The 14,887-nt window shown below is 63.4% G+C and overlaps 2 protein-coding genes across 3 annotated transcripts in view; one reads left to right on the forward strand and one right to left on the reverse strand.

Moving 5' to 3' along the window:
* Positions 1 to 6,515, forward strand: part of ADCK5 (aarF domain containing kinase 5) — a gene marked incomplete at both ends in the record, with an annotated part of 43,161 nt that extends 36,646 nt beyond the window's left edge. Inside the window, 7 exons of the mRNA XM_080339484.1 lie at positions 30 to 113; positions 225 to 306; positions 393 to 471; positions 565 to 656; positions 3,127 to 3,379; positions 3,465 to 3,581; positions 6,410 to 6,515. Coding sequence (XP_080195610.1) covers positions 30 to 113; positions 225 to 306; positions 393 to 471; positions 565 to 656; positions 3,127 to 3,379; positions 3,465 to 3,581; positions 6,410 to 6,515 — 813 coding nt within the window. The remainder of the gene's footprint in view (positions 1 to 29; positions 114 to 224; positions 307 to 392; positions 472 to 564; positions 657 to 3,126; positions 3,380 to 3,464; positions 3,582 to 6,409) is intronic.
* Positions 6,516 to 6,636: 121 nt separating this feature from the next.
* The window catches only part of CPSF1 (cleavage and polyadenylation specific factor 1), an 81,238-nt gene continuing 72,987 nt past the window's right edge, over positions 6,637 to 14,887 (reverse strand). For both annotated transcript variants that reach the window (XM_080339406.1, XM_080339405.1), the window contains 4 exons: positions 14,324 to 14,476; positions 12,103 to 12,232; positions 7,810 to 7,948; positions 6,637 to 6,690 (listed from right to left, as the gene is read on the reverse strand). In XM_080339406.1, the coding sequence (XP_080195532.1) occupies positions 6,643 to 6,690; positions 7,810 to 7,948; positions 12,103 to 12,232; positions 14,324 to 14,476 (470 nt within the window). In that variant the 3' untranslated portion in view covers positions 6,637 to 6,642. The remainder of the gene's footprint in view (positions 6,691 to 7,809; positions 7,949 to 12,102; positions 12,233 to 14,323; positions 14,477 to 14,887) is intronic.

Genomic DNA, 14,887 nt, shown 5'->3' on the forward strand with positions numbered 1-14,887 from the left:
CCCTTGTCCCATGTCCCCATGTCCCCCAGCGCATCCTGACGGCGGATTTCTGCGAGGGCTGCAAGATCACCAACGTGGAGGGGATCCGCAGCCAGGGCCTGGGCGTGCAGGACGTGAGTGACCCCGGACCCTGGGGACACCTGGGGACACCCCGGGGACACCCCCAGGGACACCCCCAGGGACACCCCCAGGGACACCCCCAGGGACACCCCGCGTCCCCACAGGCTGCTGAGAAGCTGATCCGCATGTTCGCCGAGCAAATCTTCTACACCGGCTTCATCCACGCCGACCCGCACCCCGGGAACGGTACCCGCACCGGGGGGGGGGTCCCCAATGCCCTGGGGGTGTCCCCGAGGCGCCCGGTGTCCCCACGTCCCCGTGTCCCCCCGCAGTGCTGGTGCGACGCGGCCCCGACGGCAAAGCCCAATTGGTGCTGCTGGACCACGGGCTGTACGAGTTCCTGAGCGAGAGGTCAGGGGGGTCCCGGGGGGGTCCTGGGGGTCGCGGGGGGGGGATGTTGGGGACACGGGGGACGTGTCCCCGCTGAGGGCTCGGTGCCCGCAGGGACCGCGCGGCGCTGTGCCAGCTCTGGAAAGCCATCGTGCTGCGCGACCACCGGGCCATGCGGAGCCGCGCCGCCGAGCTGGGCGTGCAGGGTGAGTCGGGGGCTGCGGCTGCTGGAACTTGAACTTGAACTTGACCCCTTGCTTGGGGTGGGGGAGGTGGGGGGGAGTTGCTGCCGCCCTTGAACTTGACCCCTGGTGGGGTGGCCACCCCCAAACCTGCCTCCTTGGGGTTCTGCAGCCCCTGAACTTGACCCTTGGGGTCCTGCAGCCCTTGAACTTGATCCTTGTGATCCTGCACCCCTTGACCTTCACCCCTGAGGTTCTGCAGCCCATGGCCTTGACCCCTGTGGTCCTGCACCTCTTGAACTTGATCCCCAGGGTCCTGTACCCCCTGACTTTGATCCTCGGGGTTCTGCAACCCTTGAACTTGACCCCTGAGGTTCTGCATCCCCTGGCCTGGACCCCTGGGGTCTTTCAGCCCTTGAACTTGACCCCTGGGGTCTTGCACACCCTGACCTTAACCCCTGGGGTCCTACACCCCTTGACCTTGACCCCTGAGTTTCTGCACCCCCTGACCTTGACCCCTGGGATTCTGCAGCCCTTGAACTTGACCCCTGGTTTTGTACAGCCCTTAAACTTGATCCTCGTGCTCCTGCATCCCCTGACCTTGACCCCGGGGATCCTGCACCCCTTGACCTTGACCCCTCAGATCCTGCACCCCTTGACCTTGACCCCTGAGGTTCTGCAGCCCCTGACCTTGACCTCTGGGGTTCTGCAGCCCTTGAACTTGATCCTTGTGATCCTACAGCCCCTGACCTTGACCCCTGTGGTCTTGCACCTCTTGAAGTTGATCACCAGGGTCCCATACCCCCTGACCATGACCCCCGAGGTTCTGAAGCCCTTGAACTTGATCCTGGGGTCCTACACCCCTTGAACTTGACCCCTGGGGTTCTGCAGCCCCTGGCCTTGACCTCTGGGGTCTTGCAGCCCTCGAACTTGACCCCTGGGGTTCTGCAGCCCCTGACCTTGACCCCTGTGGTCTTGCACCTCTTGAAGTTGATCACCAGGGTCCCATACCCCCTGACCATGACCCCCGAGGTTCTGAAGCCCTTGAACTTGATCCTGGGGTCCTACACCCCTTGAACTTGACCCCTGGGGTTCTGCAGCCCCTGGCCTTGACCTCTGGGGTCTTGCAGCCCTCGAACTTGACCCCTGGGGTTCTGCAGCCCCTGACCTTGACCCCTGGGGTCCTGCACCTCTTGAACTTGATCCCCAGGGTCCTGTACCCCCTGACCTTGACCCCCGGGGTTCTGCAGCCCTTGAACTTGATCCTTGGGGTTCTGCAACCATTGAACTTGACCCCTGAGGTTCTGCAGCCCCTGGCCTTGACCCCTGGGGTCCTGCACCTCTTGAACTTGATCCCCAGGGTCCTGTACCCCCTGACCTTGACCCCTGCGGTCCTGCACCCCTTGAACTTGACCCCCGAGTTTCTGCATCCCCTGACCTTGTCCCCTGGGGTTCTACAGCCCTTAAACTTGATCCTTGTGATCCTGCAGCCCCTTGAACTTGGCCCCTGGGGTCCTGCACCCCTTGACCTTGACCCGTGAGGTTCTGCAGCCCTTGAACTTGGCCCCTGGGGTCTTGCAGCCCCTGACTTTGATCCTTGGGGTTCTACAGCCCCTGACCTTGACCCCTGAGTTTCTGCACCCCCTGACCTTGACCCCCAAGGTTCTGCAGCCCCTGAACTTGACCCCTGGGGTTCTACAGCCCCTTAACTTGATCCTTGTGGTCCTGCATCCCCTGACCTTGACCCATGAGGTTCTGCAGCCCCTGACCTTGACCTCTGGGGTTCTGCAGCCCCTGACCTTGACCCTTGGGGTCCTGCACCTCTTGAACTTGATCCTTGAGGTCCTGCAGCCCCTGACCTTGACCCTTGGGGTCCTGCAGCCCTTGAACTTGACCTCCAGGGTCCTGTACCCCCTGACCTCGACCCCCGGGGTTCTGCAGCCCTTGAACTTGATCCTTGGGGTTCTGCAACCACTGAACTTGACCCCTGAGGTTCTGCAGCCCCTGGCCTTGACCCCTGGGGTCCTGCACCTCTTGAACTTGACCCCTGGGGTTCTGCAGCCCCTGGCCTTGACCCCTGGGGTCTTGCAGCCCTTGAACTTGATCCTTGTGATCCTGCAGCCCCTTGAACTTGGCCCCTGAGGTCCTGCACCCCTTGAACTTGATCCCTGAGGTTCTGCAGCCCTTGAACTTGGCCCCTGGGGTCTTGCAGCCCCTGACTTTGATCCTTGGGGTTCTACAGCCCCTGACCTTGACCCCTGAGTTTCTGCACCCCCTGACCTTGACCCCCAAGGTTCTGCAGCCCCTGAACTTCACCCCTGGGGTTCTGCAGCCCTGAACTTGACCCCTGGGGTTCTACAGCCCCTTAACTTGATCCTTGTGGTCCTGCATCCCCTGACCTTGACCCCTGGACTTCTACAGCCCTTAAACTCGATCCTTGTGGTCCTGCACCCCCCTGACCTTGACCTCCGCGTCCCATGTCTCCCCCCCCCAGACTACCTGCTGTTCAGCGAGATCCTGCTGCAGCGGCCGCTGCGGCGCGCGGGGCTGTCGCTGGCGCGGGCGCTGACGGGCGCCGAGCGGGCGTACATGCAGGAGATGGCGGCGCAGCACTTCCAGCGGGTGCTGCGGGTGCTGCGGGCGCTGCCGCGGCCCATGCTGCTGGTGTTCCGCAACATCAACACGGTGCGCAGCATCCACGCCGTGCTGGGCGCCCCCGTCGACCGCTACACCCTCATGGCCAAGGCGTGAGTTTCGGGGTGAGGGGGAGCAGAAAAAGGGGGTTTTGGGGGGGTTTTTGGGGGGTGGGGATGAGGTGTTTTCACCCTATAGCGCCGTGAGGAGCTGGAGCCGCTTGACTGGGGAGAAACTGGGTGGAATCGGTGCCATCGGCGTCTTCTGCTGGTTCCGCGTGTTCTGGGAGAGCCTCAAGTTCGAGGTGGCGCTCAGGTGGGTCTGGGGGTGCTGGGGAAATGGGGGGGGGTGTGGGGAGCCCCCCCGCCGCTCCATGTGCGGCAGCCTGCGTGGGGACATTGGGGACACTGGGGATATCAGGGACATCGGGGTCATCAGGGGTCCTGCACCTCTTGAACTTGATCCTTGGGGTTCTACAGCCCCTGACCTTGACCCCTGGGGTCTTGCAGCTCTTGAACTTGATCCCCAGGGTCCTGTACCCCCTGACCTTGACCCTTGGGGTCCTGCAGCCCTTGAACTTGATCCTTGAGGTCCTGCAGCCCCTGACCTTGACCCCTGGGGTTCTGCATCCCCTGAGGTCCTGCAGCCCCTGACCTTGACCCCTGGGGTCTTGCACCTCTTGAACTTGACCCCTAGGGTCCTGTACCCCCTGATCTTAACCCTTGGGGTCCTGCAGCCCTTGAACTTGATCCTTGTGATCCTGCAGCCCCTGACCTTGACCCCTGGGGTCCTGCACCTCTTGAACTTGACCCCCAGGGTTCTGTACCCCCTGACCTTAACCCTTTGGGTCCTGCAGCCCTTGAACTTGATCCTTGAGGTCCTGCAGCCCCTGACCTTGACACCTGGGGTCCTGCACCTCTTGAACTTGACCCCCAGGGTCCTGTACCCCCTGAACTTGACCCTTGGGGTCCTGCAGCCCTTGAACTTGATCCTTGTGATCCTGCAGCCCCTGACCTTGACCCCTGTGGTCCTGCAGCTCTTGAACTTGACCCCCAGGGTCCTGTACCCCCTGACCTTGGCCTCTGGGGTTCTGCATCCCCTGAGGTCCTGCAGCCCCTGACCTTGACCCTTGCGGTCCTGCAGCCCTTGAACTTGATCCTTGAGGTCCTGCAGCCCCTGTCCTTGACCCCTGGGGTTCTGCATCCCCTGGGGTCCTGCAGCCCTTGAACTTGACCCCCAGGGTCCTGTACCCCCTGACCTTGACCCCTGGGGTCCTGCACCTCTTGAACTTGACCCCCAGGGTCCTGTTGACGCACCCGCCGCTCCATGTGTGGCAGCCTGTGTGGGGACATTGGGGACACGGGGGATATGAGGGACGTCGGGGTCATCAGGGGTCCTGCAGCTCTTGAACTTGATCCTTGGGGTTCTACAGCCCCTGACCTTGACCCCTGGGGTCTTGCACCTCTTGAACTTGACCCCTAGGGTCCTGTACCCCCTGACCTTGACCCCTGGGGTCCTGCACCTCTTGAACTTGACCTCCAGGGTCCTGTACCCCCTGACCTTGACCCCTGGGGTCCTGCATCCCCTGAGGTCCTGCAGCCCCTGACCTTGACCCTTGGGGTCCTGCAGCCCTTGAACTTGATCCTTGTGATCCTGCAGCCCCTGACCTTGACCCTTGGGGTCCTGCACCCCTTGAACTTGATCCCCAGGGTCCTGTACCCCCTGACCTTGACCCCTGGGGTTCTGCATCCCCTGAGGTCCTGCAGCCCCTGACCTTGACCCTTGGGGTCCTGCAGCCCCTGAACTTGATCCCTGGGGTCCTACACCTCTTGAACTTGACCTCCAGGGTCCTGTACCCCCTGACATTGACCCCTGGGGTTCTGCAACTCTTGAACTTGATCCTTGAGGTCCTGCAGCCCCTGACCTTGACCCCTGGGGTCCTGCACCTCTTGAACTTGACCCCCAGGGTCCTGTTGACACACCCGCCGCTCCCTGTGCAGCAGCCTGCGTGGGGACATTGGGGACACTGGGGATATCAGGGACACTGGGGACATCAGGGAATATTGGGGACATTGGGGGACACTGGGGGGACAGCGTGTTCTGCAGCGCCCGCCGCTCCGTGTGCAGCAGCGTGCGGGGGGACACTGGGGACATCAGGGACATTGGGGACATCAGGGACACTGGGGACATTGGGGACATCAGGGACACTGGGGAGATTGGGGACACTGGGGTCATCAGGGGGCATTGGGGACATCGGGGGACACTGGAGGGACACCGTGTTCTGCAGCGCCTGCTGCTCCATGTGCAGCAGCCTGGGGACAGGGGACACTGGGGACACTGGGGACATTGGGGACATTGGGGATATGGGCACGGGGAACCAGGGCCACTTGGCATCAGGGAGGAAAGGGGACAGCGGGGGGACATCGGCACTGGGGACACAGGGACATCAGGGACACATCAGCATGGGGGCACAGGGACATGGAGGGGGACACCAGCACTGGGTGACACCCCCCTGCTTGGGGACACCCCAGTGACACCCTGTGGCACCAGCATCAGGGATGGGACAAATGTGGAGAGCGTGGGGACGGTGACCCCTTGGGTCAGCCCCACATGGTGGGGCAGGTGTGGGGCAGTCTATGGGTCAGTCTATGGGTCAGTCTATGGGTCAGTCTATGGGTCATACCTGAAGGCCCGTGAGTTCAGTTCTGCATGGTGGGCCAGGTGTGGGTCAGCCTATGGGTCAGTCTATGGGCCAGTCTATGGGTCAGTCTGTGGGTCAGTCTATGGGCCAGTCTATGGGTCGTACCTGAAGGCCCGTGGGTTCAGCCCCACGTCGTGGGGCAGGTGTGGGTCAGCCTATGGGTCAGTCTGTGGGTCAGTCTGTGGGTCAGTCTATGGGTCAGTCTATGGGTCGCACCTGAAGGCCCGTGGGTTCAGCCCCGCGTGGTGGGGCAGGTGTGGGTCAGTCTATGGGTCAGTCTATGGGTCAGTCTATGGGTGGTACCTGAAGGCCCGTGGGTTCAGCCCCACGTCGTGGAGCAGGTGTGGGTCAGTCTATGGGTCAGTCTATGGGTCAATCTATGGGTCGTACCTGAAGGCCCGTGGGTTCACCCCTCAACCCCGTGTCCCGCTGTGGGTCGCAGGTTCGAGAGCCTCTCGGCGCGGGTGACGATGTCGCTGCTGCGGCTGCTCTTGCACTGGGGGGTCCTGACCCCCAGCCCCGAGCTGGACGAATATCTGCAGGGGTAGGGGGGGACCCCAAAATACCTCCTCAAGTTGAAATAAACCCCCCCCCAAACCCCCCCCCCGACCTGGGACACAAACACGGGGCGGGGGGCCCGGTTCTTTATAAAATGTATTTCTGGGGGGGGGTCTCTCAAAAATGCGCCGTCACGCGGTCGATCTCCAGCAGGTCGTCCAGGATCTGGGGGGAAGAGGCGTTGGGGGGTTATGGGGTGTGGGATGTGTGGGGTGGGATGGGATGGGATGGGATGGGATGGGGTGGGATGGGATGGATGGATGGGATGGGATGGGATGGGATGGGATGGGATGGGATGGGATGGATGGGATGGATGGGATAGGGTGGGATGGGATGGGATGGATGGGATGGGGTGGATGGGATGGATGGGATGGGATGGATGGGATGGGATGGATGGGATGGGATGGGATGGATGGGATGGATGGGATGGGATGGATGGGATGGGATGGGATGGATCAGATGGGGTGGATGGGATGGGATGGATGGGGTGGATGGGATGGGATGGATGGGATGGGATGGATGGGATAGGATGGATGGGATGGGATGGGATGGGATGGATGGATGGGATGGGATGGGATGGGATGGGATGGGATGGGATGGGGTGTGATGGATGGGATGGGGTGGGATGGGGTGGGATGGATGGATGGGATGGGATGGGATGGGGTGGGATGGGGTGTGATGGATGGGGTGGGATGGGATGGGGTGGGATGGATGGGGTGGGATGGGATGGGGTGGATGGGATGGGATGGGATGGATGGGATGGGATGGGATGGGATGGGGTGGATGGGATGGGATGGGATGGATGGGATGGATGGGATGGGATGGATGGGATGGGATGGATCAGATGGGGTGGATGGGATGGGATGGGATGGATGGGGTGGATGGGATGGGATGGATGGGATGGGATGGGATGGAATGGGATGGGATGGAATGGGATGGGATGGGTGGGGTGGGATGGGATGGGGTGGATGGGATGGGATGGATGGGATGGATGGGGGTGGGCTCGTGTGTGGGGCGGAGGGCTGTGGGGATGGGGGGGTGGAAGCACAGCTCTGCCCCACGGCCCAGCCCCATAGACCTGGCCCACAGCTCAGCCCCACAGCCCAGCCCCATGGCTCCCAGCCCCACGGCTCCCAGCCCCACAGCAGCCTCATGGCTCCCTGCCCCACAGCCCTGCCCCACAGCCCCGCCCCACGGCTCCCAGCCCCATGGCAGCCTCATGGCTCCCTGCCCCACAGCTCTGTCCCCCAGCCCCGCCCCACGGCTCCCAGCCCCACGGCTCACGATGTCGGGGGTGGTGCCGATCTTCTTGGCCAGCTCGGCGCGCTCCATGGTGCTCAGGTACAGGTAGCGCTGCAGCAGCTCCCCGTCCAGCACGTTCCGCACCGCGTTCTGCAGCGCCCGCCGCTCCGTGTGCAGCAGCCTGGGGACAGCGGGGACATTGGGGACATCAGGGACACTGGGGACATCAGGGACATTGGGGACATGGGGACATTGGGGACATCAGGGACACTGGGGACATGGGGACATTGGGGGGACACTGCATTCTGCAGCGCCCGCCGCTCCGTGTGCATAAGCCTGGGGACACGGGACATCAGGGACATTGGGGACATGGGGACATCAGGGACATCGGGGACATCAGGGAACATTGGGGACATCAGGGACATCGGGGGCATCAGGGACATGGGGGACATCAGGGACACTGCGGGGACACCGTGTTCTGCAGCGCCCGCCGCTCTATGTGCAGCAGCCTGGGGACACGGGACAGCGGGGACATTGGGGACATCAGGGACATCGGGGACATCAGGGGACATCGGGGACATCAGGGACATCGAGGGCATCAGGGACATGGGGGACATCAGGGACACTAGGGGGACACCGCGTTCTGCAGTGCCCACCGCTCCGTGTGCAGCAGCCTGGGGACACGGGACAGCGGGGACATTGGGGACATGGGGACATCAGGGACATCGGGGGCATCAGGGACATCGGGGACATCAGGGACATCGGGGGCATCAGGGACATCAGGGACATTGGGGACATCAGGGACACTGCGGGGACACCGTGTTCTGCAGCACCCACTGCTCCCTGTGGAGCAGCCTGGGGACAGGGGACAGCAGGGACATCGGGGACATGGGGACATCAGGGACACTGGGGACACTGGGGGGACACCGCATTCTGCAGTGCCCGCCGCTCCGTGTGCAGCAGCCTGGGGACAGGGGACAGCAGGGACATGGAGGACACTGGAGAATTCAGGGACTTTGCGGACACTTGGGACATTGGGGACATCAGGGGACACTGGGGGGACACCGTGTTCTGCAGTGCCTGCCGCTCCGTGTGCAGCAGCCAGGGGACAGGGGACATCAGGGACATTGGGGACACTGGGGACATCAGGGACACTGGGGGGACATCACATTCTGCAGCACCCGCCGCTCCGTGTGCAGCAGCCTGGGGACACGGGACAGCGGGGACATCAGCAGCATCAGGGACATCAGGGACATCGGGGACATCAGGGAAAATGGGGACATCAGGGACATCGGGGACATCAGGGACATTGGGGGCATCAGGGACACTGGGGACATCAGGGACACTGGGGGGACACCGCATTCTGCAGCGCCCGCCGCTCCGTGTGCAGCAGCTGGGGGACAGGGGACAGCGGGGACATCAGGGGCATCGGGGACATCAGGGACATCGGGGACATCAGGGACATTGGGGACATCAAGGAAAATGGGGACATCAGGGACATCGGGGACATCGGGGACATCAGGAACATTGGGGGCATCAGGGACACTGGGGGGACACCGTGTTCTGCAGCGCCCGCCGCTCTGTGTGCAGCAGCCTGGGGACAGGGGACATCGGGGACACTGGGGACATTGGGGATACTGGGGACATCAGGGGACACTGGGGGGACACCGTGTTCTGCAGCGCCCGCCGCTCTGTGTGCAGCAGCCTGGGGACAGGGGACATCGGGGACACTGGGGACATTGGGGATACTGGGGACATCAGGGGACACTGGGGGGACACCGTGTTCTGCAGCGCCCGCCGCTCTGTGTGCAGCAGCCTGGGGACACGGGGACAGCGGGGACACTGGGGACATTGGGTACATCAGGGACACTGGGGGGACACCGTGTTCTGCAGCGCCCGCCGCTCCATGTGCAGCAGCTGGGGGACAGGGGACAGCGGGGACATCAGGGACATTGGGGACATCAGGGACACTGGGGAGACCAGGGGACATCAGGGGACACTGCGGGGACACCGTGTTCTGCAGCACCTGCCGCTCCCTGTGCAGCAGCCAGGGGACAGGGGACACTGGGGACACTGGGGACATGGGGACACTGGGGACATTGGGGACATCAGGGGACACTGCGGGGACACCGCGTTCTGCTGCACCCGCCACTCCGTGTGCAGCAGCCTGCGTGGGGACACTGGGGACACCAGGGACACTGGGGCCATGGGTCAGTCTATGGGTCAGTCTGTGGGTCAGTCTGTGGGTCAGTCTGTGGGTGGTACCTGAAGGCCCGTGGGTTCAATCCTGCGTGGTGGGCCAGGTGTGGGTCAGTCTATGGGTCAGTCTGTGGGTCAGTCTATGGGTCAGTCTGTGGGTGGTACCTGAAGGCCCGTGGGTTCAATCCTGCGTGGTGGGCCAGGTGTGGGTCAGTCTGTGGGTCAGTCTGTGGGTCAGTCTATGGGTCAGTCTATGGGTCAGTCTGTGGGTGGTACCTGAAGGCCCGTGGGTTCAATCCTGCGTGGTGGGCCAGGTGTGGGTCAGTCTATGGGTCAGTCTATGGGTCAGTCTGTGGGTGGTACCTGAAGGCCCGTGGGTTCAATCCTGCGTGGTGGGCCAGGTGTGGGTCAGTCTATGGGTCAGTCTATGGTTCAGTCTGTGGGTCAGTCTGTGGGTCAGTCTGTGGGTCAGTGTGTGGGTGGTACCTGAAGGCCCGTGGGTTCAATCCTGCGTGGTGGGCCAGGTGTGGGTCAGTCTATGGGCCAGTCTATGGGTCAGTCTGTGGGTCAGTCTATGGTTCAGTCTGTGGGTCAGTCTGTGGGTCAGTCTGTGGGTCAGTGTGTGGGTGGTACCTGAAGGCCCGTGGGTTCAATCCTGCGTGGTGGGCCAGGTGTGGGTCAGTCTATGGGCCAGTCTATGGGTCAGTCTGTGGGTCAGTCTATGGGCCAGTCTATGGGTCAGTCTGTGGGTCAGTCTGTGTGTCAGTCTATGGGTCAGTCTATGGGCCAGTCTATGGGTCAGTCTGTGGGTCAGTCTGTGGGTCAGTGTGTGGGTCAGTGTGTGGGTCAGTGTGTGGGTGGTACCTGAAGGCCCGTGGGTTCAATCCTGCGTGGTGGGCCAGGTGTGGGTCAGTCTATGGGCCAGTCTATGGGTCAGTCTGTGGGTCAGTCTGTGGGTCAGTCTGTGGGTGGTACCTGAAGGCCCGTGGGTTCAATCCTGCGTGGTGGGCCAGGTGTGGGTCAGTCTATGGGCCAGTCTATGGGTCAGTCTGTGGGTCAGTCTATGGGCCAGTCTATGGGTCAGTCTGTGGGTCAGTCTGTGTGTCAGTCTATGGGTCAGTCTATGGGCCAGTCTATGGGTCAGTCTGTGGGTCAGTCTGTGTGTCAGTCTATGGGTCAGTCTATGGGTCAGTCTGTGGGTCAGTCTGTGGGTCAGTCTATGGGTCAGTCTATGGGTCAGTCTGTGGGTCAGTCTGTGGGTCAGTGTGTGGGTGGTACCTGAAGGCCCGTGGGTTCAATCCTGTGTGGTGGGCCAGGTGTGGGTCAGTCTATGGGTCAGTCTGTGGGTCAGTCTGTGGGTCAGTCTATGGGTCAGTTTGTGGGTCAGTCTGTGGGTCAGTGCGTGGGTGGTACCTGAAGGCCCGTGGGTTCAATCCTGCGTGGTGGGCCAGGTGTGGGTCAGTCTATGGGTCAGTCTGTGGGTCAGTCTATGGGTCAGTCTGTGGGTGGTACCTGAAGGCCCGTGGGTTCAATCCTGCGTGGTGGGCCAGGTGTGGGTCAGTCTGTGGGCCAGTCTATGGGTCAGTCTGTGGGTCAGTCTATGGGCCAGTCTATGGGTCAGTCTGTGGGTCAGTCTGTGGGTCAGTCTGTGGGTCAGTCTATGGGTCAGTCTGTGGGTCAGTGTGTGGGTCAGTGTGTGGGTGGTACCTGAAGGCCCGTGGGTTCAATCCTGCGTGGTGGGCCAGGTGTGGGTCAGTCTATGGGCCAGTCTATGGGTCAGTCTGTGGGTCAGTCTGTGGGTCAGTGTGTGGGTCAGTGTGTGGGTGGTACCTGAAGGCCCGTGGGTTCAATCCTGCGTGGTGGGCCAGGTGTGGGTCAGTCTATGGGTCAGTCTATGGGTCAGTCTGTGGGTCAGTCTGTGGGTCAGTCTGTGTGTCAGTCTATGGGTCAGTCTATGGGTCAGTCTATGGGTCAGTCTGTGGGTCAGTGTGTGGGTCAGTGTGTGGGTGGTACCTGAAGGCCCGTGGGTTCAATCCTGCGTGGTGGGCCAGGTGTGGGTCAGTCTGTGGGTCAGTCTGTGGGTCAGTCTATGGGTCAGTCTATGGGTCAGTCTGTGGGTCAGTGTGTGGGTGGTACCTGAAGGCCCGTGGGTTCAATCCTGCGTGGTGGGCCAGGGCGCTGCCCAGCGCGTTCTGCAGCATGAGCAGCCTGCGGTAGGTTTTCTCCTGCATGGGCAGCAGCAGCCCCAGCCCCCCGTCCAGCGTCGCTGCGCACGGCCCGTCAGCAACATGGGGGGTTCAGGGGTCCCCCCATGTCCCCTCAAGCCCCCCTGTCCCCCCAAGACCCCATGAACCCCCAAACCCCCGTGTCCCATGTCCCTCTGTCCCTCCATGTCCCCCCAAACCGTGTCCCCCCAAACCCCCACGTCCCCCAAGCCCCCATGTCCCCATGTTGCCCCATGTCCCCATGTCCCCCAAACCCCCGTGTCCCCCCAAACCCCCATGTCCCGCAAACCCCCATGTTCCCCCAAATTCTTGTGTCCCCCCAAGCCCCCATGCCCCCCAAACCCCCAATCCCCATGTCCCCCCAAACCCCTGTGTCCCCCCATGTCCCCCCAAGCCCCACTGTCCCCCCATGTCCCCATGTCCTGTCATGTCCCAATGTCCCCCCATGTCCCCATGTCCACCTGTGTCCCCCAAGCCCCCGTGTCACCATGTCCCCCCATGTCCCCATGTACCCCTGTAGCCCCATGTCCCCCTGTGGCCCCATGTCACCCCATGTCCCAGTGTCCCCCCATGTCCCCCCGTGTCCCCATGTCCCCCTGTGTCCCCATGTCCCCCCATGTGTCCCCATGTCCTCATGTCCCCCCACGTCCCGGTGTCCCCCCACGTCCCCCCGTGTCCCCATATCCCCTCGTGCCTCCATGTCCCCCCAAGTCCCAGTGTTCCCCCATGTGCCCCCGTGTCCCCATGTCCCCGTGTCCCCCCATGTCCCTCCGTGTCCCCATGTCCCCCCAAGTCCCGATGTCCCCCTGTGTCCCCCCGTGTCCCCATGTCCCCCTATGTCCCCATGTCCCCCCGTGTCCCCATGTCCCCCCATGTCCTGGTGTCCCCCTGTGTCCCCCCATGTCCCAGTGTCCCCCCATGTCCCCCAAGGCCTCGTGTCCCCATGTCCCCCCATGTCCCGGTGTCCCCCTGTGTCCCCCTGTATCCCCATGTCCCGGTGTCTCCCCATGTCCCCCCGTGTCCCCATGTCCCCCCGTGTCCTGGTGTCCTCCTGTGTCCCTCCATGTCCCAGTGTCCCCCCATGTCCCCCAAGGCCTCGTGTCCCCATGTCCCCCCATGTCCCGCTGTTCCCAGTGTCCCCCTGTGTCCCCCCATGTCCCCATGTCCCCCTGTGTCCCCCAAGCCCCCGTGTCCCCCCATGTCCCGGTGTACCCCCATGTCCCCCTGTGTCCCCATGTCCCCCCATGTCCTGGTGTCCCCCCATGTCCCCCCGTGTCCCCATGTCCCCCCATGTCCTGGTGTCCCCCCATGTCCCGGTGTCCCCCCGTATCCCCATGTCCCCCCATGTCCCGGTGTCCCCTCGTGTCTCCATGTCCCCCCATGTCCCCATGTCCCTCCATGTCCCCCCGTGTCCCCCAAGCCCCCGTGTCCCCATGTCCCTCCATGTCTTGGTGTCCCCCTGTGGCCCCATGTCCCCCCATGTCCCCCCGTGTCCCTCAAGCCCCCGTGTCCCCCCATGTCCTCCCGTGTCCCCATGTCCCCCCATGTCCTGGTGTCCCCCTGTGTCCCCCCATGTCCCAGTGTCCCCCCATGTCCCCCAAGGCCTCGTGTCCCCATGTCCCCCCATGTCCCGGTGTCCCCCTGTGTCCCCCTGTATCCCCATGTCCCGGTGTCTCCCCATGTCCCCCCGTGTCCCCATGTCCCCCCATGTCCTGGTGTCCTCCTGTGTCCCCCCATGTCCCAGTGTCCCCCCATGTCCCCCAAGGCCTCCTGTCCCCATGTCCCCCCATGTCCCGCTGTTCCCAGTGTCCCCCTGTGTCCCCCCATGTCCCCATGTCCCCCTGTGTCCCCCAAGCCCCCGTGTCCCCCCATGTCCCGGTGTCCCCCCATGTCCTGGTGTCCCCCCATGTCCCCCCGTGTCCCCATGTCCCCCCATGTCCTGGTGTCCCCCCATGTCCCGATGTCCCCCCATGTCCCCCCGTGTCTCGGTGTCCCCCCATGTCCCCATGTCCCCCGTGTCCCCATGTCCCTCCATGTCCTGGTGTCCCCCCGTGTCCCCATGTCCCCCCATGTCCCCATGTCCCCCCACGTCCCGGTGTCCCCCCGTGTCCCCGTGTCCCCCCGCGTCTCACCGAACCAGGTGATGTGCTTGTTGTCCCAGGCGCTGGTCCTGCGGGGCCCGTCTCCGCCGCCGCGGCACGGCGTGCGCCAGAACGTGTTGACGTGCGCGCCCACGTGGAAATCGGCGCGGCGCAGCAGCCGCAGCCCCCCGAAGCTCTCCTTGGCTGCACCCACACACGGCACGTGCACCCGTGTCCCCCGCATCCCTCCATGTCCCCCTGTGTCCCATGTCCTCCCGTGTCCCTGCGCATCCTGTGTCCCACATGTCCCATCCTGTGTCCCCCCGTGTCCCATGTCCCCTGCATCCCACCATGCCCCCGTGTCCCATGTCCTCCCGTGTCCCTGTGCATCCTGTGTCCCCCATGTACCCCTGTGTCCCATGTCGCCCCGTGGCCCATGTCCAGCACATCCCATCATGTCCCCCCATGTCCCATGTCCTCCTGTGTCCCCCCATGTCCTGTGTCCCCCCCATGTCCTGTGTCCCCCACGTCCCCCCATGTCCTGTGTCCTCCCATGTCCCCCTGTGCCCCATGTCCTCTGCGTCCCCCCATGTTCCATGTCCCCTGCATCCCTCC

This window comes from Nesoenas mayeri (genome assembly GCF_963082525.1).
Source record: "Nesoenas mayeri genome assembly, chromosome: 2".
Classification (NCBI taxonomy): Eukaryota; Metazoa; Chordata; class Aves; order Columbiformes; family Columbidae; genus Nesoenas; species Nesoenas mayeri.